We start from the raw sequence: 27,992 nt of genomic DNA, 5'->3' as shown, positions 1-27,992 counted from the left end.
CTATGGACAGTGAATGACAGGGCCCTGGGGACTGTTGTTGAACAGGGGGTATGAGTGCATAGTTCCCTGAAAATGACAACACAGACAGAGAGGATGGCGAGGATAACACATGGCATGCTTGCCTTTATTGGCAGAGGCAATGAGTATAAGAGTTACGACATGCTTTGAGTACTGTGAGGTGTTCTGCTCACTACACTCGAGCAAAGATGTAACTAAGCTAAAGAGGGTGCAGAACAGATATTGCCTGGATTGGACAGCATGAGGTACCAGGAAAGGAGGAATAGAATGGGCTTGCTTTCACTGGGACGATGGAAGATGAGCAGTGACGTGATAGAAATGCGTGAAATCAAGTGCGGCATGGATAGGGTGTACAGCCAGTGTCTGTCCCCAATGGTGGGGATGTCTGGAACTGGAGGGCATAGATTTAAGGTGAGGGTGAGGAGGTGGGAGCTGAAAATTTCACACCAAGAGTAGTTGGCATCTGGACTGACCTGCCAGAGACAGGGACAGTCACAAAATTTCATGCAAGTAGGATTGGTATAGATAGATAGGATGACCGGACTAGACCCAGTTAGCTGACGGGCCTGAACAACTCTAATACTGTGTGTGTCACAGAGAAAGGCACGTAATGTTCAAGGATTTGACTACATTTGGCTGATAACTAAACATGTTAAAACTGATTTTTGCATTTCAGTGTTCCATATGCATTATATCACTTCCAAGTATGTTTCTTTTATTTTCAATAAGAACAACGTTGCTTCCTATCCAAGAAAATTAACAATTAAAATGATCAGCATGCAAGGTTTATCACAGAAAGATGTTTCTTTTTGAATCAACAGATCAGACTTCTCTAAGCGTGGGCACATGTACTGCATCTGGTTTTGAAGGGGGTGGGGGAATGCTTTACAAGGTCTCGCACTCGGTGGTTGTGGTTGAGCAGATGCCACAGTCACACCGCACTGCCACCGGGTAGGTGTAGAATGGGTCGACGTCAGCACGGCAGTTGGGTAGTTTCACAGTGACGAACCTGGTTTCGTTGTAGGTACAGACCCGGTGATATGCTTCGACGTAAGGAGGGTCAAGAATCGGTCTCTGGAAGTAGAAGCACAGGAAAAAATCATTCCAGTGTACAATATACATATAAATATTTAAAATACGTTATACTAACATTCAACCTTCTGATTGCTCTCTGTTTTGCTGACAAAGCCTGGCAGTAGACCATGGGTTCATAAAAATCAGGAGAATGTCAATAGCCCCTCGATCTTGCTCCACCATGGCACATTCACTGACCTCATACCTACTTTCATCTTGATCCTCAATTCCTTCACTGATTAAAATTCTATTTCTCAGTTTTGAATAAATTCAGGAAATCAGTTTCCATAGCCTTCAGCAGTAAGGGAATCCAAAATCACTCAGCCCTTCGAGAGGAGAAATTATTTTTAATCTCACTTTAAATGGGTGCCATCTTAATCTTGGGCTATCCTGTGGTCCTAGACTCACTCACAAGAGGAATCATTCTCTCATCATTTACCTTGCCTTAATGTCCTCATCATGAAGAATTAAGTTTCCTGATGTGATGAATGCATTATTCTTTACTTGCTATATTACAGTGAGTTATCAAATATTTCCTTAGCTTATAAACATGTCCAAATTTAGTAAAGCAAGCACATGTTGGTTTCACTCAAGTTGGATAAGCCTTAGGGTTTCAAGGTGAAACGGGCCCTTCAGTCAACTCCCTCAGATAAGGCATCTTGGTTGGTATGGACTGGTTCACATCCCTCTAAACCAGGGCTTCCCAACCTTCTTTATGCCACAGACCCTTATCATTAACTGAGGGGTCTATGGACCCCAGGATAAGAACCCCTTGTCTAAACCATTCCCATTTATGAGACTGACCAAGCGTCTCTTTAAATTCTAATTGTGTCTCCACCATCCAAAATCAGTAAGAGCAAAGAAATGGGGACTTCAGAAAGGGGAAGTTGAGGGAACACATACCAGTCCTCATAGAGGAATCAGAAGTGGAAAGGGTGAGCAATTTCAAGTTCCTGGGTGTTAATATCCCCGAGAATCTTTCCTGGGCCCAACATATCGATGCAGCTACAGTGGCTATATTTCATGAGGAGTTTGAGGAGATTTGGTATGTCAACAAAGACACTTGCATATTTCTAACTGAGAGCATTCTAACTGGCTGTGTCACCATCTGATATGGAAGGATGGTGGTGAGGCTACTACACAGAGTCAAAAGAAGTTGCAGAAAGTTGTGAACTCACTCAGCTCCATCATGGGCACCAGCCTCTGTAGCTTCCAGGAGCAACGCCTCAAAAAGGCAGCATAGAACATTACAGCACAGAAACAGGTCTTTTGGCCCTTCTTGGCTGTGCCAAACCTTTTTTCTGCCTAGTCCCACTGACCTGCACCTGGACTATATTATCCATTCATTGTTAAGGAACCCCATTACCCAAGACATTCACACTAAATGATTCAGGAACAGCTTCATCCCCTCTGCCACTCAATTTCTGAATGAACATTCAACCCATGAATACTAACTCACTACTTTTTGGTTTTTATTTTTTTGCACCACTTATTCCTCGATTTTTTTAAATTATTATGTATTGCATTGTACTGCTGCCACAAAGACAACAAATTTCATGACATTTGCTGGTGATATTAAACCTGATTCTGATATAAAAGGTAGGAAAAGCTGGATCTAAGTGCATTAAAGTATTGATGTCATAGCAGCAAGCAGATTCACTCATGGAAATGGTTATCCAGAAAGACTTGGAAGCAAGGAGGTCCTTTGAATGTGAGGGGTAACTAATTCTGCAAGCAAGCTGAGTGGCACAGTGACAGGCAGATAATCAACTGGTCCTTCTCTGTTCCTGCAAAGCCTTACCTTCTAATTCGTAACAGGTTGAGATCAGATACAGTGTGTCACAATCTTTTGTTGTCTATATAATCATTATTGTTTGATTTGCGTACTTTATGTACATGGTGTGAAATGAACTGGATGTTTAAATAAAACCTGATGTAGAAATAGAAGTAGGTTGTGTTGTTGACCTTGGCTTATGGTCTACTCAAGGTTACTGCTACTTTCCTAGATGTACAAGTTTGGATTTGCTTTGTGCCAAATCAAAAAGTAAGTTGGTCTTAACAAAACATTTGTGATGCTCTAGAAAGAGACTTTCAGATTCCTGAGTCTCTATAGAAAGAAATATCTTCTATCCCAGTATTTATCAGCTAAACCCTGATCCTAAGACCAGTTCTAGATTTTTAGAGTCATAAAGTCATAGAACAGTACAGCACAGAAACAAGCTCTTTGGCCATACCAAACCTCTATTCTGTCTAGTCCCATTGACCTGCTCCAGGACCATAACCCTTTATATCCCTCCCATCCATGTACCTGTCCAAATGTCTCTTAAATGGTGGAATCAAACCCAAATCACAACTTCCGCTGGCAGCTCATTTCACTCTTTCACCAGCTTCTGAGCGAAGAGGTTCCTCCTCATGTTCATCTTAAACATTTCACCTTTCATCCTTAACCCATGACCTCCAGTTCTAGTCTCACACAACTTCAGTGGAAAAAGGCTTGCTTGCATCTATCCCATATTTACACTTCATAATTTTACGGTATATACTTCTATCAGATCTTTCTGCATTCTCATATGCTCCAAGGAATAAAAACCGAGCCTATTCAACCTTTCCCAAAATACAATCAAGTACTGGCAACATCCTAGTAAATTTTCTCTCACTCTTTCAATCTTATTGATATCTTTCCTGTAGGTAGGTAACCAGAACTGCACACAATACTCCAGATTAGGTCTCAGCAACGTCTTCTACAACTTCAGCTAACATCCCAACTCCTGTACTCAGTACTTTGATTTATGAAGGTCTATGTGCCAAAAGCTCTCTTTACGATACTATCTACCTGTATCACCTTTTTCAATTCCTTTCAACAAGAAGAAACAAACCCACTGCTTTCATTATATCTGACTGACTAAGAATTATCTCTGTTTCACTGAGATTGCCAATGCATTTATACTTCTGAGTGATGGCCAATTCTACTAGATTTTTCCTTATAGGACAACTTCGTCATTTTAGAAATTGTTACAACTCCTCTATGGCAGATATATCTTCCTACCAATGAACTGTCTGTATCCAGTAAGACAGCCATCACTGGATAAAGGTGTGGCCTCGCTCAAGTCTCACACAAATGGTAGTTAAATGTGCAAATCAAAACAAAATGGTAGATGTTGGAAATCTGAGATAAAACAAGAAGAGATGCTGAATCCATTCAGCAATTCAGGCAGTGCCTGTGGAATGAGAAACTGAAACAGCAGAGACCAATGGCATAGAAAAGCTTTAAACCACTTTGTAATTAAAAAAAAATATAATTTCTAGTTGCTTGCTGAAATTATAGGTGAACTTTCCTTGCTGTATATACACAAGGAATCAATCAGGTTTATTTTCACTGGCATGTGTTGTGAAATTCATTAACTTTGCAGCAGCAATACAATGCAGTACATGAGAATATGGGGGGGGAAATCAGTGAATTACAGTAAGGTATTTATATTTAATAGTTAAATAAATAGTGCAAAAACAGAAATAAAAAAGTAGTTTGGTAGAGTTCATAGGTTCAGAAATTGGATGGCAAAGGGGAAGAAGCTGTTCCTGAATCATTGAGTGTGTGGATACCCAAATTTTACTACATCTCAACATTTATAGCAATTCATCTTTTAAAAGGTATCTAAAATTTTTGATCTCTTATAAAATTGTTACTTAGAGAGGAAATCTCAGTAGTATCTTCTAATAGACTCAAGTATTTGATCACATTATAATAAAACGGAAGAATTTATTTACCATGATTATGTTGCCAGTAATAAGTATTCAAAATTCAATTACATTTATTATCAGAGAATGCAAAAATTGTACAATCTTGAGATCTGCTTGCTCACAGGTAGCCACAATATATTAAGGTAATCATTGAGCCATGTTGAAAGTAAATACTTGTTGCTTTAATAACATCACAATGATCAGCACTTAACAAAAGGATTCTCATTTCAAGTGTTGTTACAGTATTTAGGTTTCAATGTATTTGTTTATATCTTGGTGGAAATTCTATGTTTTGAATTGAATTCAGTGCTAACAGAAAATTCAAAAAGTATTTTAACATTGTTTTAGATTTAGAAGAATTCTTTACTCATTTGTTAGGAAATTTATTTGGGCTAAAAATTCCATGACATTATTTTGAAACAATGACACATTTACCTCCCAGGTCTCACATCGGCCCCAGCATGCATCTGTAGTTATTCGCAATCCTTTACAACCAGGTTTCCTGGCCAGGAACCTAAACTCTCTCACAGCACAGCCAATGAACGTTTGCAAGCTGATGCTGGAGGCAGGAAGGGCATTTTCATAAAAGACCAGGAACTGGAGAATGATGCTCCCCCATAGTAAATGGTGCAGATTCAGTCTAAGACAAATGCACATTTTTCATTATTAACAATAAATTCTATAAAACAAGGAACTATGCAACACATTACGTGAATAACAAATGACACTCCATGAAAAGTAAAGAATATTAATTTGGTAAATTATTTATTTTCCATTCTTTATGAAATTGTACTAATGCAAAGCATGATTGTTTTGTAAATTAACACAACATTGCTCTCTTAATGAATGCTGGATATGACACTTACCCTTTGCAAAATAATGTTCTATTACAGTAGAGGTGGTGCTGAAAGAATTACAACTTAATATGCAAAATAGATGTACAGTGAGATTTTTATTTGGAAAATTATCTTTATGTGCTATGCAAATTTATACTCTCACCCTATGTGTTTTCAATTTTAAGGATTATCAGACTATTTAAGCTAAAGCACGGTTAGTAATTTATTACAGGAAGTAAATTCACATGAAATGCTATGAAATTAGCATGGTTAAGAAGGCATTTAGGTTACATAGAAACATAGAAACATAAAAAATAGGTGCAGGAGTAAGCCATTCAGCCCTTCGAGCCTGCACCGCCATTCAGTATGATCATGGCTGATCATCCAACTCAGAACCTTGTACCTGCTTTCTCTCCATACCCCCTGATCCCTTTAGCCACAAGGGTCACATCTAACTTCCTCTTAAATATAGCCAATGAACCGGCCTCAACTGTTTCCTGTGGCAGAGAATTCCACAGATTCACCACTCTCTGTGTGAAGAAGTTTTTCCTCATTTCGGTCCTAAAAGGCTTCCCCTTTATCCTTAAACTGTAACCCCTCGGTCTGGACTTCCCCAACATTGGAAACAATCTTCCTGCATCTAGCCTATCCAATCCCTTTAGAATTTTATACGTTTCAATAAGATCCCCCCTCAATTTTCTAAATTCCAGTGAGTATAAGCCTAGTCGATCCAGTCTTTCCTCATATGAAAGTCCTGCCATCCCAGGAATCAATCTGGTGAACCTTCTCTGTACTCCCTCTATGGCAAGAATGTCTTTTCTCAGATTAGGGGACCAAAACTGCACACAATATTCTAGGTGCGGTCTCACCAAGGCCTTGTACAACTGCAGTAGAACCTCTCTGCTCCTGTACTCAAATCCTTTTGCTATGAATGCCAACATACCATTTGCCTTTTTCACCGCCTGCTGTACCCGCATGCCCACCTTGGTACAATGACACCAAGGTCTCGTTGCACCTCCCCTTTTCCTAATTGACACCATTCAGATAATAATCTGTTTTCCTGTTCTTGCAACCAAAGTGGATAACCTCACATTTATCCACATTAAATTGCATCTGCCATGAATTTGCCCACTCATCTAACCTATCCAAGTCACCCTGCATCCTCTTAGCATCCTCCTCACAGCTAACACCACTGCCCAGCTTCGTGTCATCCGCAAACCTGGAGATGCTGCATTTAATTCCCTCGCCTAAATCATTAATATATATTGTAAACAACTGGGGTCCCAGCACTGAGCCTTGCGGTACCCCACTAGTTACTGCCTGCCATTCTGAAAAGGTCCCGTTTACTCCCACTCTTTGCTTCCTGTCTGCCAACCAATTCTCTATCCACATCAATACCATACCCCCAATATCGTGTGCTTTAAGTTTGCACACTAATCTCCTGTGTGGGACCTTGTCAAAAGCCTTTTGAAAATCTAAATATACCACATCCACTGGCTCCCCTATCCACTCTACTAGTTACATTTTCAAAAAATTCTCTAAGATTCGTCAGACATGATTTTCCTTTCACAAATCCATGCTGACTTTGTCCGATGATTTCACCTCTTTCCAAATGTGCTGTTATCACATCTTTGATAACCGACTCTAGCATTTTCCCCACCACCGATGTCAGACTAACCGGTCTATAATTCCCCGGTTTCTCTCTCCCTCCTTTTTTAAAAAGTGGGGTTACATTAGCCACCCTCCATTCCTCAGGAACTAATCCAGAATCTAAGGAGTTTTGAAAAATTATCACTAATGCATCCACTATTTCTTGGGCTACTTCCTTAAGCACTCTGGGATGCAGACCATCTGGCCCTGGGGATTTATCTGCCTTTAATCCCTTCAATTTACCTAACACCACTTCCCTACTAACATGTATTTCCCTCAGTTCCTCCATCTCACTGGACCCTCGGTCCCTTACTATTTCCAGGAGATTATTTATGTCCTCCTTAGTGAAGACAGAACCAAAGTAGTTATTCAATTGGTCTGCCATGTCTTTGTTCCCTGTGATCAATTCACCTGTCTCTGACTGTAAAGGACCTACATTTGTCTTGACCAATCTTTTTCTTTTCACGTATCTATAAAAGCTTTTACAGTCAGTTTTTATGTTCACTGCCAGCTTTCTCTCATAGTCTTTTTTCCCTTTCCTAATTTAGCCCTTTGTCCTCCTCTGCTGGTCTCTGAATTTCTCCCAGTCCTCAGGTGTGCCACTTTTTTTTGCTAATTTATGTTTCTTCTTTGGACTTGATACTATCCCTAATTTCCCTTGTCAGCCACAGGTGCACTACCTTCCCTGGTTTATTCTTTTGCCAAACTGGGATGAACAATTGTTGCAGTTCATCCATGCGATCTTTAAATGCTTGCCATTGCATATCCACCATCAACCCTTTAAGTGTCATTTGCCAGTCTATCTTAGCTAATTCACGTCTCATACCTTCAAAGTTACCCTTCTTTAAGTTCAGAACCTTTGTTTCTGAATTAACTATGTCACTCTCCATCTTAATGAAGAATTCCACCATATTATGGTCACTCTTACCCAAGGGGCCTCGCACGACAAGATTGCTAACTAACCCTTCCTCATTGCTCAATACCCAATCTAGAATGGCCTGCTCTCTAGTTGGTTCCTCGACACGTTGGTTCTGAAAACCATCCCACATACATTCCAAGAAATCCTCTTCCTCAGCACCCTTACCAATTTGGTTCACCCAATCTATATGTAAATTGAAGTCACCCATTATAACTACTGTTCCTTTATTGCACACATTTCTAATTTCCTGTTTAATGCCATCCCCAACCTCACTACTACTGTTAGGTGGCCCGTACACAACTCACAGCAGCGTTTTCTGCCCCTTAGTGTTATGCAGCTCTACCCATGTCGATTCCACATCCTCCAGGCTAATGTCCTTCCTTTCTATAGCGTTAATCTCCTCTCTAACCAGCAATGCTACCCCACCTCCTTTTCTTTCCTGTCTATCCCTCCTGATACTGACAAAATGTCAATGCTTGCTTTATAAAGTTTTATGAAAGCTGGTGATGTTCGATAGTTCAGTTTTATATTGATACTGACCTTCATTAGACAGGGGAGTGAGTACAAGATGAAGGTGGTTTTGCTCCAACTTTATAACTCATTGTTCAGCCCCCAGAACACTGTATGCAGTTCTGTCACCACACTGTGATGGTGCAACAGAGGGTGGAGAGGTTAGGGTCAGTTTTCCCTGGAGATTAGGAGGGAACAGGATTGACGTGAATAAACTAATGGGGAGTATACATGGAGTAGACTGCAGAAAATTCTTCCCCATTTTCAGAGGCAAATGAAACTAAAGGACATGGAATTCAGATAAGGAGTCAAAAGTTTAGAATGACACACACAGATTGCTGGAGGAACTCATCTGGTTAGGCAGCATCCATGGAGGGGGATAAACAGTGGACGCTTTGAGCCAAGACCTTTCACTGGGACTGGCTTTTGAGGTGGAAATGAACCACAGGAGTAAAGAAAATGTTAATTAATGAATGGCCAAGATGAATTCACTCCTAAGGGATGTATTTCATTGTTTTTGCTCACTCTTCCTGTTTCAAAGATGCTGATCCTTTCTGCAGTGTGTGAATCAAAATCCCTCCGCTATCTCATGCCTTTCCCTGGACACAGCTCATCTCATGCCTTTCTGTTGCTTTAGATATTTGTGGATTCTGGTCCCACTCCTGATACCGTGCTGGTATTTCAGTTCAGTGAAGGATTAGGTGCTACTTACTTTGAGATTCAGAATTGGATGTAAACCCACGTGGATATCTTACCATTATGAAAAATACTATATAAATGCAGGCTTTCTTTTGTGACCATCTCCTTAACTGTTAAAAGCCACAATCAAGCTTGATCTTGTTCTGATTCCCACCCATACAAGTTCCAATATGGAGTACAGGTTAGTGAAACTTTTTTTTAATGTCCTTGTTCAGGAGGCAAGCCAGCGTGACCTTACTGATCACAAACCTCCTGATCTATGTGGCTGACGGGCTGGTACAACTGCCTACTAAGTCTTTGGGGAAATTAATGGACAACCTCACAATAGAATTATTTGAAATGTAATTGAACAGAAACTACTATTCTTTGTGTAAAGATGTCTGTATAATTTGCTCATTTTGAAATTCCATGGTAAGTTACAGCACCTTAAAACAAAATTTTGCGTAAGGCAACAATTCAGTTTTGAAAGGTTAACATCAAAATGAGGCATTACCTTATCAGGCAGTAGTTAAAATATACAAGAGGTGAGTTTCATTATTGTATTTAACAGTCACTGATGTCAACTACTCTCTCCAGCAAAAATCCTCACAGCTTTGGTTGCACATCACCTTACAAAATAACTGTAGCCCGCGCCTTTTGAAGCTCAAGCATTAGAAGCAAGCTCAGTGGGCCAAATTCATCCTCTTTAAACTGTAAGCTTGTAATAACAGAGCTAAGTGGCTCTTTTGCAGTATTATAGCTGATGCCTGCAGAGGACAGCTCTCTTTGTGTTAATTTCTCTGCGTTCCCTTAGAGTGTGGCTCAGGTATTTAATATAAATCTATCCATTTTCATCAGTTATAAAATATTATACTTTTAATATAAAACTGAACTATCAAACATCACCAGCTTTCATAAAACTTTATAAAGCAAGCATTGACATCAAAGGATTAAGCAAAGCTGATTTTACCTTGTAAAAGCGAATTATCCCGGACTAGGGGAAATGTTACTTACCTGTGGCTGGACATCTTTTGATCTTTATTTGCTTTTTCTCTGTCTCTTTTGCAATATGTTCTTCAAATTATTGCTCAGATTTCATGAATCACAAAATAATTATTGTCTTCTTTAATGTTTACTCAAATAAATGCCACGTTTCTAACTTCTTACAAAAAAAAGACTACAAAAACCTTTTTATCTACGCATAGATCAGCATCATCACCTCCCTGTTGCTATTGCTCACCTTGCTGGTTCTGAAGCTCTTGCATTTTTGGAATATATGGAGAGAGCAAGTGTCAATCAGTGTCGGCACCCTGCGGTTCCTCCCTCCAATCTGTCATAGGCATCGGGTACCTCCGATCGATGGTATCTTGACCTATGGTATTGCAGTCAAAGTCAGAACTAGGTGGGATACGTTGCGTTCAGATAAATATCATTTAACATGGATTTATTGCACTGCATTGCACTTTTGGAAGTTGATTTGGAGTGAGGGGAGTTTTATAAAGTGCAGTATTATGATGTATAATGTAATTTAAAGCATATGTTTGTATCATGGTAGTTTTGTAATCCACAGTTGGTACTAGCCTTAAGCTGCTAAATATTTAGTCAGACTGTTATGTTAGAGATAGTGTAACAATTTTTTCCATACAATTAAGATCAACATCTCTGTACACGTGTGTATCAATCAATATTCTGTAAAATCAGTGTAGTATTCAAGTCCCTTGTCATCTGTCAGTCACGAATGAGTTTAGCAGTACAGTCAGCTGGAATGAAAGCATTCAATTACAAACCCCATTTCCAGAAAAGTTGGGATATTTTCCAAAATGCAATAAAAACAAAAATCTGTGATACGTTAATTCACGTGAACCTTTATTTAACTGACAGAAGTACAAAGAAAAGATTTTCAATAGTTTTACTGACCAACTTAATTGTATTTTGTAGATATACACAAATTTAGAATTTGATGGCTGCAACACACTCAACAAAAGTTGGGACAGAGGCATGTTTACCATTGTGTTACATCACCTTTCCTTTTAATAACACTTTTTAATCATTTTGGAACTGAGGATACTAATTGTAGTAGATTTGCAATTGGAAATTTTGTCCATTCTTGCTTGATATAAGACTTCAGCTGCTCAACAGTCCGTGGTCTCCATTGTCTGATTCTCCTCTTCATGATGCGCCATAAATTTTCAATAGGAGATAGATCTGGACTGGCAGCAGGCCAGTCATGCACACGCACTCTGTGTCTACAAAGCCATGCTGTTGTAGCCCGTGCAGAATGTGGTCTGGCATTGTCCTGCTGAAATAAGCATGGATGTCCCGGGAAGAGACGTCGCCTTGATGGCAACATATGTCTCTCTAAAATCCTAATATACGCCTCAGAGTCAATGGTACCTTCACATAAATGCAGCTCACCCATGCCGTGGGCACTGATGCACTCCCATACCATCACAGATGCTGGCTTTTGCACCTTTCGCTGATAACAATCAGGATGGTTGTTTTCCTCTTTGGCACGGATAACTCAATACCCGTTTTTTCCTAAAACTAGCTGAAATGTGGACTCATCTGACCACAGCACACGGTTCCACAGTCTTTCGGTCCATCTGAGATGAGCTTGGGCCCAGAGAACTCGCCGGCGTTTCTGCATAGAGTTGATGTATGGCTTCCTCCTTGCATAATACAGTTTCAAGTTGCATTTCTGGTTGCAGCGATGGACTGTGTTAAGTGACAATGGTTTTCCGAAGTACTCCCGAGCCCAGGTGGCTATAATTGTCACAGTAGCATGACGGTTTCTTGTACAGTGCTGCCCGAGGGCTCGAAGATCACGCGCATTCAACAGTGGTTTCTGACCTTGCCCTTTACGCACTGAGATGTCTCTGAATTCTCTGAATCTTTTCACAATATTATGTACTGTAGATGTTGAAAGACGTAAATTCTCTGCAATCTTGCATTGAGAAATGTTCCTTTTGAACTGACCAACAATTCTCTCATGAAATTTGGCACAAAGGGGTGAGCCACGACCCATCCTTGCTTGCAAAGACTGAGCTTTTGATGGACACTACTTTTATACCCAGTCATGATACCTCACCTGCTACCAATTCTCCTGCTTAATGTGGAGTCTTCCAAACTGATGTTACTTGAATATTCTGTGCATTTTTCAATCTTATTTTAACTCTGTCCCAACTTTTGTTGAGTGTGTTGCAGCCATCAAATTCTAAATTTGTGTATATCTACAAAATACAATTAAGTTGGTCAGTGAAACTATTGAAAATTTTTTCTTTGTACTTCTGTCAGTTAAATAAAGGTTCAAGTGAATTAACATATCACAGATTTTTATTTTTATTGCATTTTGGAAAATATCCCAACTTTTCTGGAAATGGGGTTTGTAATTGTAGGTTAAAGCTTGATTTGGGATGCGAGGTTTCAACTTTCCCAGGGTAAGAATGGACAACTTTAAAGTGAGAGTTACTGTCAACGATTAGCCTGTTTTTACCAAACGGAAATTAAAATTGGTTGGTGAGAAAGCAAAGAGCTCTGGTCCATAACACAACGTGTGAGGTCATCATCAACATTATGTGCCGTGTCATACGATGTGGGCGATCATGGTCTTCGATCTATCTTCAAGCTGGTCATGGATAGGGATAAGAACATATGAGGTACGAATAATATAAATGAAGTAAGCCTTGTACTGGAGGGCTGGGTTTAGAACACAGAGATTTTGGTCAGATTCAGATGAGGAAAATCTTTCCAGGCCTCAGTAGAGAGGATATGTGAAACAGACTTCCAGCAAAGGAAATTAATGGAGGATGCCCTTAAGCAGAGATGGATGATGGGGGAACAGGTCCTTTACCGAATAACCATCTGGAAACAGATGTGAATGGAGGTTTTGGATTCATACATGCTGGCTTGTGCAAGATCCACCACAATATTGTGAGTGCATACAGATGCCCCTCCAAATGAGATCAGGTGTGATTCTTGCCCTCCCCCACAACATCCCTGACTACTGTCCAGGTCCCTCAAATTTGCATTGGTAAGCAAGTCAAACAGTGCTGACTTGGATTCATCTGGTGACGTTTAAGATTAGTGGGAGTCCCGTGAGTGCCAGGCAAGCACATTTTCCTCTCTTAGTGGTCTCATTATGAATATGGTAATCCCCTACATGCCCAATCCTTCATGTGTGTTATATTGCATAGAAAGAGGTAATTAAACACTTTATTTTGCACAGTTCAGGCAAGAGTGATCTGTGGAAGGCACTTGTACATGTTTCAGTAATAGAAACGTGTTGGTGTCTTACTCATGAAGAAAATAAATATGTATAAATTTTGCTTGTTCATTAAATTCATCTGCAGTTGATTGATTGCATCTTTATCTGTGGAAGAATGGGTTTTCAGGGGCTAAGTTACTTTGTGAGTTTATTCATCTAATTTTTAAACCAATATTCAATTAACCAATTATTTTTAAGCCAATATTTCTCCTCCCAGGACTAAATCAAGCACAACAGCAACTTAGAGATGCAAGAGAGACAGCAAGCGTGGAAATCTGGAGCTGCACAGAGCTCAATGAGTCAACGGGCATCTGTGAAGGCAAACGGCTAACTGAGATTTTGGATTGAGATCCTGCATCAGGACTGAGTGTAGAGGGGAGATGGCCAATATAAAGTGTTGACTGAGGAGGGGTGAGGTAGGTGGAACCAGGTGAGGAGCAATTTAGATTTATACAGTTCGATGCAGTAGAAATTAAAGTTATAGTTTCTATGGTGTAGAAATTGACTTATTTCTATGCAATCTCAATAACAATGTCTGGCCCCAACTTTACAGCGTTCTGTCTAGAAGTGTCATTTTTTCTGAACTCCACGTGTGAAAATGACGAACATGACATAATTCTGTGCATTTGACTGCTCACAATGAGAAATTAGCTTGAGACTGCCTGTGGTCATTTTGTCTGTCCCATCCAAATCCTTCTCCCCAAACCACATCGCATTCGAAGTGTCAGCAGGTAACTTGTACTGAAGCCTACAGTACTTAATTTATGCACTTTATTTTGTTTATCTATGCATAATTCACTTGTAGATTTAATCCTTAATTTCCTAAGTTGTTGCATATAGTACTGTGCTTTACACCCTCGTCCAGTGTCTCATTTGCCAGTATACATGTAAAAAGATAAATGATAATAAACTTGACTGTGAGCTTCACCGCCCGGCAATCCCACGATTCCACCCTAGCCTAATCACAGGACAACTTACAATGACCAATTAACCTACCAACCGGTACATCTTCGGACTGTGGAAGGAAACTGGAGCACCCGGAGGAAACCCACAGCGTCACAAGGAAAACATATAAAGTCCTTACAGGCAGCAACGGGAATTGAATCTAGATTGCTGGTACTGTAAAGCATTGTGCTAACCACTACACTACTGTGCCACTAACACTTTTAATGCTTTCTTTAACACTTTTCATTTATTCTTATTGTAACCTTTTCTGGACTGAAATAGCACATTCATCTCCCTGTGATCTTGTGGGAAGGCAAGAGTCAGCAAAACCAATGAAGCTTTTAGTAACTGAACTGAACTAAAAAATACAACCAAAGTTTAAAAGGTTTTAAGTTCCAGTCAAATCTTCAGATCAGTACATAATAATTTCTAGTACAAGGATCAGAGGGACTGAACTGTTTATTTTTCTTCAGACCATAAGACATAGGAGCAGAATTAGCCCATTCGGCCCATTGAGTCTGCTCTGCCATTCCATTATAATTGATTTATTATCCCTCTCAAACCCGTTCTCCTGTCTTCTCATTGTAGAATTTTATTGAGAATGCATGTGGAGACACAAGCAATTCATTCTTTGAAGTTTACAGTGTTTAAAGACTAAAGGACGGTCCAAAGATTTCTGCTCTCTGTCAGTTGTCTGAGTACAGACTGCCAAAATCATTCATATAGTTTAGATCTGTTCATGAAGGGTCTGACGGCTCCCCAGCTGAAGGTTTCCGCTCTTAATATTAAAGGAAGTTTCATCACAGCTTCAAGCTTGATTCGTTGTCCCACTCCCATCAGGGAGGAGGCCAGGAGGCATTCATGCCAAGACCACCAAACTCAAAAACTGTTACTTTCCCCAAGCAGTCAGGCTGATCAACACCTCCGCCCAATAACCCACCCCACCACACCTCCAACTACACCTACTTTATCACTTCCTGTCTGCCACCTTATGTACAGACACACCTGAGCCTAGCTTGACTTTATGGACATACAATCAGTTGATGTATATAAGCTAATCTTACATTTTTAAATTTATTGTATGCTTTTTTAATTCTTGAGTTCTTTATTTTATTGTGGTGTTTTTTGTGCTGCATCAAATCCTGAATAACAATTATTTCATTCTCCTTTACATTTGTGTACCAGAAATGACATTAAACAATCTTGAATTGAATTGAATTTTCCAGTCTCTTGAAATCTTGGCAGCTGAAAGCAGGAAATAATGCATAAAGAAGAGCATTTACTTCACCGCCTGTGAGCCAGGTATGTTTTACTCCCAGACTTTTCTAAACACCCTATGATCACTCTTCATACAAAGAGCTTCCTTGCCAGATTGGAAATGGGCTCTAGGGGACATGTAACCAAAACTGTCTGCCTCAGCCCTCCTGCAACCCACCCCACACCAGACTGTGATCCAGTGACTGCTGCAATCCTGGGTTATGGATGCAACCTCCCCAGGATCTGGTCCCAAGTATCTCTTCCTGTTCCTGTAGCCTTCCCTGGAATACTCCAGGCTCAACCAAAATCTAAGAGTTGAATCAGTGTAACTCCTGGATGGAAATCTATACCAAAGAATAAAGCTTGTGTAGTTACAGCTAAATTTCAAAAGCATGTGGAAGGGTAAGTTAGCCTGTCCATCAGCTTCACAGACTTCTCAACACGTGAACTCTCCAGCCCTTCTAAATCCTGCCTCGTGTAAATATTTCTATTAATGTTCGGACCATTTAATCTTTATCTCGCTACAAATGCCTGCCCTTTTCTGGATCTGATTATACGCTAGTTACATCGCACCTGACTGCTTCAGTGAGAGAGTAACACTGACAAGTGCTTCTCTCTCTTTAAGGATCTGTAGAATATTTTGTGTGTGAAGTAACAGCAATTGTGCCTGATCTGGAACTATGTACATTGATCCATAAACTCTAGCATGCATTATAGTGAAAGTGCAGTGAATTGTGTGTTATGTTTTAATTAATCTAGTAAATACTCTGCAGAAGTTGAAATCCTGATTAGAATCATAGAGCACTACAGCACACAAACAGACCCTTTGATCCATCTAGTCCATGCTGACCTGTTCTTCTGCCTAGTTCCATGGATCTGCACTGGGACCATAGCTGTCCAAACCCCTCCCACCATGTACCTATCCAAACTTCTCTTAGCTGAACCTGGATCTACCACTTCTGCTGGCAGCTCATTCCACACTCACACCACCCTCTGAGTGAAGGTTCCCCTTAAATATTTCAAAATCATTTTAGAAACCATGTAGTGTTTCTTGAATGTCACAAATCAAAATATCCTAGTACTGTTTGCAAATACATATCAAATTGCATCCAAAGCACATTGGAGAGATATTTCCACCAGTATTGAATTCTGTTTCTACAATGGCCCAGCCTTTTTTCAGTCTGCTTTTTGAAATTGCGGTCCTTAGAAATATCTGCAAGTAATGTCAGGCCAGTTGTAAGAAATCAAACTATAAGCCATGAAACCGTGTAGTAAGTGCCTAAGCTGACTGACAGTAATCCTAGGGGCTGGTTGGCATTGACGCTGGTGAACTAGAGAGTTCCCAGCCGTGGTTTCAAACTCTCTCCATCTGATGCTTTGGAATCTAATTTGTCGTCACTCCTTCACTTAAGTGCTACATCATTCAGGGCTCTTCTATGAAAACAGAAAGCTTGAATATAATGACCACTCATTGCTGGCAATTTCCTGACTGCCATGAAATTTGACTCCTAATTGAATGTAATGGCCAGATAGGAGCCTGGAGAATTTTGCTAATAGTTACAATGGGGCGTGTGCATTCTGAAACTGCACCAGGCTACATTGTTTAAACAGTGATGTGATCTGTTTTGCATGGAGGGGAATGACGGCTGGGGTCAAGGTAATTAACATTTAAGCAACTTACATATTTTGACTTAGTTACATTTAGTTCAATATTTTTGATTGTTCAAAGTTTTCTTCCTTGAATAATTTTAATGTTTTTTGTTTGATATTTAGTCACTTTTGAAATACTTCTGAATATCAGGCATTGTCAGGGTAGCAATGACTTAATTGGCTATCAAAGTTTACTTCATCTCAAAGTTCACAGTTCATTTATTATTGAAGTATGTATACATTATACAGCCTTGGGATTCATCTCCTTACAGGCAGCCACAAAGCAAGAAACCCAAAAGAGCCCATTAAAAGCCCCAACAAATACCCAAAGTGCTGAGAGAAAGAGAGAGAGAGAAAAAATGTATCGATGTTCTTCTGGACTCCTCCTATGATGGTAAAGATCCTCAATAATTAACTCCTTGTACTATGCTACTTGGGTTGGCTGGTTGTATAGTGGCATGAGCACTGGACTTTGAAGCAGATGGTCTTGAGTGTGAATCTGGCCAGGTCTGGGATCAAGGCCTTCTGACTCTTTTCACCAATCAACTTCCCAGCTCTTTACTTCATCCCTCCCTCTTCAGTTTTCACCTATCACCTTGTGTTTCTCTCTCCCCTCCCCCCCCACCTTTTAAACCTTGGTACTTTTTCTCCAGTCCTGCCGAAGGGTCTTGTCCCGAAACGTTGACTGTACTCTTTTCCTATGTGCTGCCTTGCCTGCTGAGTTCCTCCAGCACTTTGAGTGTGTTGCTCCTACAGTCCTTCCAGGTGAGGCAACACCACCTGCGAGTCTACTGCAGTCATTTACTGTATCTGGTGCTCCCGATACAGCCTCTACACCGGTGAGACACGATGTAGATTAGGGGTCCGCTATGGCGAGCACTTTCCTTCCACCCACAAAGTGCAAGATTTCCCGGTGGCCAACCAATTTAATTCCTATCCCCATTCCATTGCCGACATGTCAGTCCATGGCCTCCTTTTCTGCCATGAAGGAGCTACTCTCTGGTTGCAGGAGCAACACTTGATAATCCATTTGGGTAGCCTCCAAACTGATTGCATGAACATCTATTTTCCAACCTCCTGTAATGTTTCCATTCCCATCTCTCTTCTTCAATTGCCCACACTGCCCCCTTCCCCTTACTTCTTCTCCTCCTCTGGCTATCATCTCCCCTGGTGTCTTCCTCCTTCCCTTTCTCCCTTGGTCCACTCTTCTTTCCATTCAGATTCCTTCTCCTCCAGCCCTTTACATTCTCCACCTATCACCTCCCTATGACTCTCTATTTCAACCCCCCTCCCTCACCCAACTGACTTCACCTATCACCTTCTAGTTTGTACTCCTTCAGCTCCCTCCAAGGGTGACTTCTTCACCCTTGCTTTCCAATCCTGATGAAGGGGCTCACACCGAAACATTGACTGTTTATTCATTTCCATAGACAATGCCTGACTTGCTGAGTTCCTCCACCATTTTATATGGGTTGCTCTGTATTTCCAGCATCTGCAGAATTTCTTGTGTTCATAAATTCAATCTCCATTCATTTTCCAGTGAGGCTTTATCCTTATCAGACAGTGGGTTCATTCAAAATGCTTCCCATTCTTCTCCCTTAAAGTGCTGAGGTCATTTCTAGTGTGGAGTTCTGAATCTGATTACCACCTTCACCTTTTGTGAAAGTGTTGATTCTCTGCTGTGCATTTCTGCTGACATCCCAATTTAAACTGGAAATTATTTAGTGTAGTAAACCCTAGCATAAGTCATGTTCTTTCACTATTATAAACCAGAGCATTGATCAAGCTACTGTGAAGTATAGCCAGCTGCAGCAAACTAAACCCTACCATTCAGCTGAGTACAGTAAAAATCTAGTCACAGATATAAGATTAAACACCTATTTCAGAAATCTATAACTTTCAATGTTACTCAATCTGTCTTTTGAAAAGATTTTAAGTCAGAGTCATAGAGCACTACAACATGGAAACAGGCCCTTTGGCCCATCTAGTCCATGCAGCACTATTATTCTGCTTAGTCCCATTGACCTTTACCTAGACTACAGCCCTCCATACCCCTCCCATCCATGTACCTATCTAAATTTCTCTCAAGTGTTCAAATCGAATCTGCACCCGCCACTTGTGCTGACAGCTCATTCCACACTCTCACCATCCTCTGAGTGAAGACTTTTCCCCTCATGTTCCCTTTAAACATTTTGCCTTCCATCCTTAACCCATGACCTCTAGTTCTCAAGCTCAGTGGAAAAATGCTACTTGCATTTACCCTAGCTCTACTCCTCATAATTTTGTATGCCTCTATCAGATCTCCCCTCATTCTCCTACGCTGCAGGGAATAAAGTCCTAATCTATTCAACCTTTCCCTATAACTCAGGTATTAATAACCTGCAAAGAGCAGTATCATCAATGCTGTTGTTTTGTCAGTAGTACAGATGCAGGCCACAATGTGTTAATGAAAGCTTTAATGTATTCGGTAGCTAAAAAGAGCAAAATATCTTTTGTAGATAGCACTTCTGTGGAATATGAAGATGCAATTTATAATGAACAGGATTTCTGACAACCTTGCCAATCTGTAGCTTATTTCACTGTGCTTTAATGTTGAAGTATTATAAGTCATCTTTAACAGCTGATATTTCAAGTCCAGTACTAAAAGCATTAATATTAAATGCTGCAATGGGAATGAAGAGCTTTTAAATATTGTTTCTCTTTATATAACATTTACTCTTCCAGCCTGATGGCACAAACATCGATTTCTCTAACATCTGGTAAAGAACAAAGAACAATACAGCACAGTACAGGCCATTCGGCCCACAATGTTGTGCTGACCCTTAAACCCTGCCTCCCATATAACCCTCCACCTTAAATTCCTCCATATACCTGTCTAGTAGTTTCTTAAATTTCACTAGTGTATCTGCCTCCACCACTGACTCAGGCAGTGCATTCCACGCACCAACCACTCTCTGATTAAAAAAACCTTCCTCTAATATCCCCCTTGAACTTTCCTCCCCTTACCTTAAAGCCATGTCCTCTTGTACTGAGCAGTGGTGCCCTGGGAAAGAGGCGCTGGCTGTCCACTCTGTCTATTCCTCTTAATATCTTGTACACCTCTATCATGTCTCCTCTCATCCTCCTCTCCAAAGAGTAAAGCCCTAGCTCCCTTAATCTCTGATCATAATCCATACTCTCTAAACCAGGCAGCATCCTGGTAAATCTCCTCTGTACCCTTTCCAATGCTTCCACATCCTTCCTATAGTGAGGCAACCAGAACTAGACACAGTACTCCAAGTGTGACCTAACCAGGGTTTTATAGAGCTGCATCATTACCCCGTGACTCTTAAACTCTATCCCTCGACTTATGAAAGCTAACACCCCATAAGCTTTCTTAACTACCCTATCTACCTGTGAGGCAACTTTCAGGGATCTGTGGACATGTACCCCCAGATCCCTCTGCTCCTTCACACTACCAAGTATCCTGCCATTTACTTTGTACTCTGCCTTAGAGTTTGTCCTTCCAAAGTGTACCACCTCACACTTCTCTGGGTTGAACTCCATCTGCCACTTCTCAGCCCATTTCTGCATCCTATCAATGTCTCTCTGCAACCTTCGACAATCCTCAACACTATCCACAACACCACCAACCTTTGTGTTGTCTGCAAACTTGCCAACCCACCCTTCTACCCCCACATCCAGGTCATTAATAAAAATCAAGAAAAGTAGAGGTCCCAGAACTGATGCTTGTGGGACACCACTAGTCACAACCCTCCAATCTGAATGTACTCCCTCCACCAAGACCCTCTGCTTTCTGCAGGTAAGCCAATTCTGAATCCACCTGTCCAAACTTCCCTGAATCCCATGCCTTCTGCCTTTCTGAATAAGCCTACCATGTGGTACCTTGTCAAATGCCTTACTAAAATCCATGTAGATCTGCACTACCCTCATCTATATGCCTGGTCACCTCCTCAAAGAACTCTATCAGGCTTGTTAGACACAATCTGCCCTTCATAAAGCCATGCTGACTGTCCCTGATCAGACATGATTCTCTAAATGCCCATAGATTCTATCTCTAAGAGTCTTTTCCAACAGCTTTCCCACCACAGACGTAAGGCTCACTGGTCTATAATTACCTGGACTATCCCTACTACCTTATTTGAACAAGGGGACAACATTCGCCTCCCTCCAATCCTCCAGTACCATTCCCATGGATAACGAGGACATAAAGATCCTAGCCAGAGGCACAGCAATCTCTTCCCTCGCCTCATGGAGCAACCTTGGGAATATTCGACCCAAAACGCTGACTGTTTACTCTTTTCCATAGGTGCTGTCTGGCCTGCTGAATTCCTCCAGCATTTTGTGTGTGAAGCTCGGATTTCCAGCATCAACAGATTTTCTCTTCTTTGTGATTGAATAGAACCAATTGATTAGTTAATCAATGACTACCTGATGCATTCTTGGACCTTGTGGGAAGCTGGAGAAGAAATTCTCTTCCAGAGATGTTTGCCTCCTCTCTAGCCACACGTGACGCTCTGGAGGAATGTAGATTGGCTAAAGTGGTACCGTTGTTTTAAAAGGGTAGTAGAAACAAACTGGGAAACTACAGATCAGGAGTCCATCATCGCTGGTGTGAATTCTGAAGAACAGGATCTACCAACATTCGGAGAGATGGAGTCTGATAGTCTGCACAGCTTTGTGTATGGGGGATACATCTGCAGATGACACCAAGACTTGAGGCTTAGTAGACAATGAGGAGGGATATCAAAGCTTGCAGAGGGATCTGGACCAACTGGAAAAATGGCAGAGAGATTTTAATGCATAGGAGTGTGAGGGATTACACTTCAGGAGGACAAACCGGAGTGGGGCTTGCACGGCAAGTGGTAGGAGTGTGGAAGAACAAAGAGATCTGGGAATACAGATTCATAAACGCTTGAAAAGGGCATCACAAACAGAGAGGATTGTAAGGAGCCTTTGGCATGTTGGCCTTCATAAATCAAAGTACTGAGTACAGGATTTGGCATGTTATGTTGAAGTTGTATAAGACATTGGTGAGGCCTAATTTAGAGTAATGTGTGCAGTTCTGCTCACCTACCTACAGGGAAGATATGAATAAGATTGAAAGAATACATAGAAAATTTACTAGAATTTTGCCCGGACTTGAGGACCTGAGTTATAAGGAAAGGTTGAATAAATTTGATTGAGGTATACAAAATTATGAGGGGTATAAATGGGGTAAATGCAAGCAGGCCTTTTCCACATAGTTTGGGTGAAACTAGAAATGAAGGTCATGAGTTAAGGGTGAAAGGTGACACTTTTATGGGGAATGTGAGGGGGAACTTCTTTGCTCAGAGGGTGGTGAGAGTGTGGTACAAGCCATCAGCAGAAGTGGTGTACTGAGGTTCAATTTCAACATTTAACAGAAATTTGGATAGGTACAAGGATGAGAGTGATATGGAGGGGTAAGGTCCTGGTGCAGGTCGATGGACTAGACAAATTAATAGTTTGGCATGGACTACATAGGCTTAAGGGCCTGTTTCTGTGCTGTACTGTTCTATGACTGATAAGTCATGTCTGATAAATCTCTTGGAGTTTTTCAGGAAGATAACAAAATGGATGGATGAGGGGAGGGCAGTGATGTTGTCTACGTGGACATCAGCAAGGTCTTTGACATGATCGCTCATGCCAGGCTAGTCTGGAATGATAGATTATATGGATCCAGTGGGAGATTGTGGATTGAATTCATTGTTGACTCAGAAAGAGACGCAGAGGGTGATGCCTGAGGGTTGTTTACCAGACTAAATAAATGTGAGGTATTGCATTTTGGAAAATCAAACTCATGGAGTGGATGGAAAGTCCTGGGATGTGTTATGAAACAGAGGGACAAAGGAATGCAAGCACATCCTTCACTCAAAGTAGCAAGTAGACAGGGTGGTGAAGGTGGTGTTAGGCATCTAACCTAGTATAGCAGTTAGGAAGTTGTGTTGCAGTTATATAAGACATTGATGAGGCTGCATTTTGAGTATTGTGTACAGTTTTGGTCACCCTAGTGATGTTATTAAACTAGAAAGATTGCAGAAAGGTACAAAGAGAAGTTGCATGAACTAGAGCTTTATTCCTTGGAAGACAGGAGTTTGAGGGGTGACCTGATAGAGATGTGTAAGAACATGAAGACCCTGTAGACAGAGTGAAAACACATTGTCTTTTTCCCATGGAGAGGTTGCTAAATGCAAGAGGGCAGAGGTTCAAGGACAGAGATGAGAGATTTAAAAGGATCTAAAGCCTTGTGGTTCTCCTGTACTGATGGTGATTGTGGAGATGATGTTACCAATCCAAACTTGTTGAGCAGTGGTCAATGAAGAGCACTTCCACTATTGGGCTATAAGCTTGCTGGGGGGGGGGGGCGGATCTGATCCACTCAACAGTCTTTTACCTAAAATATTAACACTGTTATTCTAACTTTCTGAATAGTTCCAGCATTTTATGATTTTATTTCGGATCTCCATCCTGTGTTTTTAAAAAATTGATTCTACTGCATTATTGCAAGGCTATTTCAGTTAGATTGTACTGAACACCAAGAAAACTGTTTGGCCCCCAGTTTACAGCACCCGTCAGTCTTTACCAACCACTCATTCAAGTGTACTCCAAAAGCATTAGTCAAACTATGAATGAATTTTGAATTCTACTTTTCCTGTTTCAGTAACTCCTTTTAGATGTGTATTATTTTAACCCTGCTGGTCCTGGGGAGCTCCTCTATTGGAACCACGATAGATACGTTCAAAATCTTGAAGTTAAACTTGCCTGGCATTATTAAATCTAACTCAATTCAAACTTCGCAGTTCGCTAAGTAGACTAATGATGGTTAACACCAATCTAATTCCGTCCCCATTCCAATTTATCTTCTTATTCTTTCATAATCACTGCAGGCTTTGCATTATAAAAAAAAACAGGCAAGCTTCCAGTGGTCATAATGAAAAGGGTCTTTCTCAGCTGGGAAGACAGAGAGAGGAGGTTGTGAACTCAACCTTGCTTGTACTGACCCTGTACCTGCCAAACCACCCTTGCAGAACCCTCCTATCCCTCCCCACCAATACCCTCTTCCACACTCTAAGATTTATTTGTATCTAACGATGTCATGCTATATCTGGTATCCAGGTTGAGAAGTGGCAAATGCACAGCTACAAATGAACAGTAATTTGAAGTTTTAGCTGGGCTGACCTTTATCAAAAATATAATGTTCTATTTGGAATGATATTAACTATTACTTTTATAATGTATGGTTGAGTAAATAACTATTTGTTAGTTATAAGTATACTATTTATACCACATAATGATGGTACTATATGTCAGAGATCACACAGCAAGCATATGGTATGGAGTTACATTGAGAACCACAGATCTAATGTGGAAATCTAGAGCAGTGGGCCCCAACCACTGGGCCGCAGTGCAGCTGACTCATATCGTTTCATACCACCAAATCATATCGTTTCCTCGTGGCCCAGTGGTTGGGGACCACCGATATAGAGGACTAGAATATGAAAGCAAGGATATAATGCTGAGGCTTTATAAGGCATTGGTCAGACTGCACGTGGAGTATTGTGAGCAGCTTTGGGCCCTTTATCTAAGAAAGGATGTGCTGACGTTGGAAAGGGTCCAGAGGAGTTTCATGAGAATGAACCCGTGAATGAAAAGGTTAACGTACGAGGAGCATTTGGTAGCTTTGGGCCTGTGCTCACTGAAATTTAAAGGAATGAGGTGGTGGGGATCTCACTGAAAAGCCTGGAAACAGTGGACATGGAGAGGGTGTTCCCTACAGTGGGGAAGATTAGGATCAAAGGGCACAGCCTCAGAGTACAGGGAAGTCCCTTTAGAACAGAGACTTCCAATTTCTTTAACTGGAACTTCTTTAGCCAGTGGATGTTGAATACATGGAATTCATTGCTACAAATGTCTGTGGAAGCCTAGTCGTTGGATATATTTAAAGCAGAGGTTGATAGGTTCTTGATCAGTAAGGACGTCAAAGGTTGTGGAGAGAAGACAGGTGAATGGGGTTGAGAGGGATAATAAATCAGTGACTTGATAGAATAGCAGAGCAGACGTGATGGACTGAATGGTTTAGTTCTGCTCCTTTGTCTTTTGACCTATGAGCTGATGAACTAACCATGCTCTGGATGTAGCAAGACATTAGGGAGATGCATCGCCATTTCTTTAAACTTAAGATCATTATGGATTTTCCCTGTTTGTATATGCAATGATGAGGTCTGTAGACAGACTGATGGGTGCCTACTTGACAATAATAACATGCTCAGCTGTCCAAACTGCTTTTAGCTAATGGAAAACTGATAAAAGGAGATGCCTTCATGACAGTTATGATCAGCTTTGAGATAACCCCATAATCCCCTCCTTAAGGCAGTGTAGTTACTGATAGAACTTGATAATTAGGCTGCATAAATATGTGGAGAAAATTCGCTTAATTGTGTTAACGTGTTTCGCGGTCAGAGCTGTGGAACATTTTTTTGCGATACATCAGCTTTGTTTATATGGTGATATTTTCCAATTACCTAGGTGACATGGAAAATCGACGTTGGGTTATGGCGAACCATGATTGAGGTGTTTCAGGATTTTTGAGTCATTGCAAACATTTGCACAGTAGAGCATAATTATGTAACAGCTTTTGTTAGAACTCACCGCTTTCCTTTGTAGTCCAGTCGGTTACATGAAAACCAAGTTGAACTTGGATGCAGAGCAATTTTTCACCGTGACATCTTAAGAGCTAGTGCTTCATCTCAGTAAATAGTTCCATTACTCATAAATAGCGACACAAGTTAAAACTCTTAAAGAAGCCGACTCTACAGAGATCACATCAGGGGGAGGCTGTTCAGTGTATTTCTTTCATCTGAAGGATTTCAGCTGAAGCCAGCCTGCTAAGTTTGTTGCAAGTATCCATCTCTTACATTTGGCGCTATGTGGGTCCAGTTCATGTCAACCTTGCTTTAACTGTCTTTTCTATTCTACTGCTGCTCGGAAAATTCCCAATGACCATATTTGTTCTCGTTTCTCCCGCATGAATATTCCTACTTTGGTAAGGCAGTAAAACTTCCAAATTGTTTGCCTAACTTAGTAATTGGCTATTCCAAACAAAATATGATTCACATCCTTATAAGTTGTATTTTTGATTCCAAGGCCAAAGTCATTTAAAACGTCATGACCAAAAGAGACCTCAGCTCTAATTCTTGTGGGGCCCCTATTCCAGAGTCTAGTCATTCTCAATAACCTTCTACTGCAACTCTCTGCTTCATGTTTGACAGCTAGCTATATGAATTAACTACACGCTCTTTATTCTGTAATGCGGAAATAAGTCTAAAGCTACTGGAAGCTAATATATAAAGTGGCTGTTAGAAGATAACTTTAGCAATTGCATTGTAAGTAAAATTAACATTTATCTGATTTCCATCTTCTGAAATGTAATAACACTTGTGGTATATCTAAATCCGCAATATAACAAAGTGAATTTGACTGAGGTTACACTGAATTACATTTATGTATACAGTAATCTATTCAAAAATGTTAAAGTAGCTTAATTTTGTATCATTATGATTGACATCAATTTGATTCTTGCCAACCATCTATACCTCGAGATTTTCTAGCAAGTATGTTATTGATAGAAAGTGGATAAGTACTCTCCGTCCAGCAGCACCGAGAACAGCTTAAAATCCTCACTGTCACCATGAGACCAGTTAATTCAACACAAAGAAATATTTCTTATATAAAAATAACTTAAAAGGTATTGTACATGAAATAAAACTTTTTCCTGGAAATTCCACACAGCGTATCACTGCTCTAATCTCCAGTCTTTAAGACAAAGAACTTACTCCTGCATATTATTTTTCTTGGAAGTTAAGAAGGATATGCGAGGAAGGTTGAACAAATAAGAATACAACCTTTCCAAAGTCAATATCAAAGTCAAGTTTATTGTCATATACACGAGTACATGTGATAAACTTATCTTAGCATCACAGGCACAAAGCATCCACAAGAAAAACAAACTAAACATAAATCATACTTGATTTTTACAAGCAGCATACATACTGAAATACACTCTGGCCCCTTTATTAAGTACGTCCGTACGCCTGCTCATGAATGCAAATATCTAATCAGCCAATCATGTGGTAGGAACTCAATTCATCAAAGCATACAGATATGGCCAAGAGGTTCAGTTGTTGTTCAAACCAAACATCAGAATGGGGAAGAAATGTGATCTAAGTGACTTTGCCAGACTGAATGGTTTGAGTATTTCAGGACCTGCTGATCTCCTGGGATTTTCACACACAACACTCTCTAAAGTTTACAGAGAATGGTGCTAAAAGCAAAAAAAAAAAATTTGTTGTGCAAAAAAGCATTGTTAATGAGAGAGGTCAGAGGAGAGTGGCTAGATAGGTTCATGCTGACAAGAAAGTGACAGTAACTCAAA

The 27,992-nt window shown here is 40.5% G+C and overlaps 1 protein-coding gene across 2 annotated transcripts; it reads right to left on the bottom strand.

Moving 5' to 3' along the window:
- Positions 1–112: 112 nt before the first annotated feature.
- On the bottom strand, positions 113–27,306 carry gphb5 (glycoprotein hormone subunit beta 5). 2 transcript variants are annotated; one of them, XM_073037812.1, is made up of 3 exons: positions 10,438–10,576; positions 5,266–5,470; positions 113–1,092 (listed from the first exon to the last, which is right to left on the bottom strand). In XM_073037812.1, the coding sequence occupies exons 1-3, from the start codon at positions 10,449–10,451 to the stop codon at positions 904–906; spliced, it is 408 nt and encodes a 135-aa protein (XP_072893913.1). In that variant the 5' UTR covers positions 10,452–10,576; the 3' UTR covers positions 113–903. The 2 variants fall into 2 exon arrangements, 1 of the variants encoding a protein (XP_072893913.1); XR_012097833.1 differs by lacking the exons at positions 113–1,092; positions 10,438–10,576 and adding exons at positions 10,664–10,795; positions 26,210–27,306 and having other exon boundaries at positions 5,342–5,470.
- Between the last annotated feature and the right edge of the window lie 686 nt (positions 27,307–27,992).

Source organism: Hemitrygon akajei, chromosome 3 (assembly GCF_048418815.1).
Source record: "Hemitrygon akajei chromosome 3, sHemAka1.3, whole genome shotgun sequence".
Classification (NCBI taxonomy): domain Eukaryota; kingdom Metazoa; phylum Chordata; class Chondrichthyes; order Myliobatiformes; family Dasyatidae; genus Hemitrygon; species Hemitrygon akajei.
This window is presented reverse-complemented; position numbering and strand designations above follow the sequence as displayed.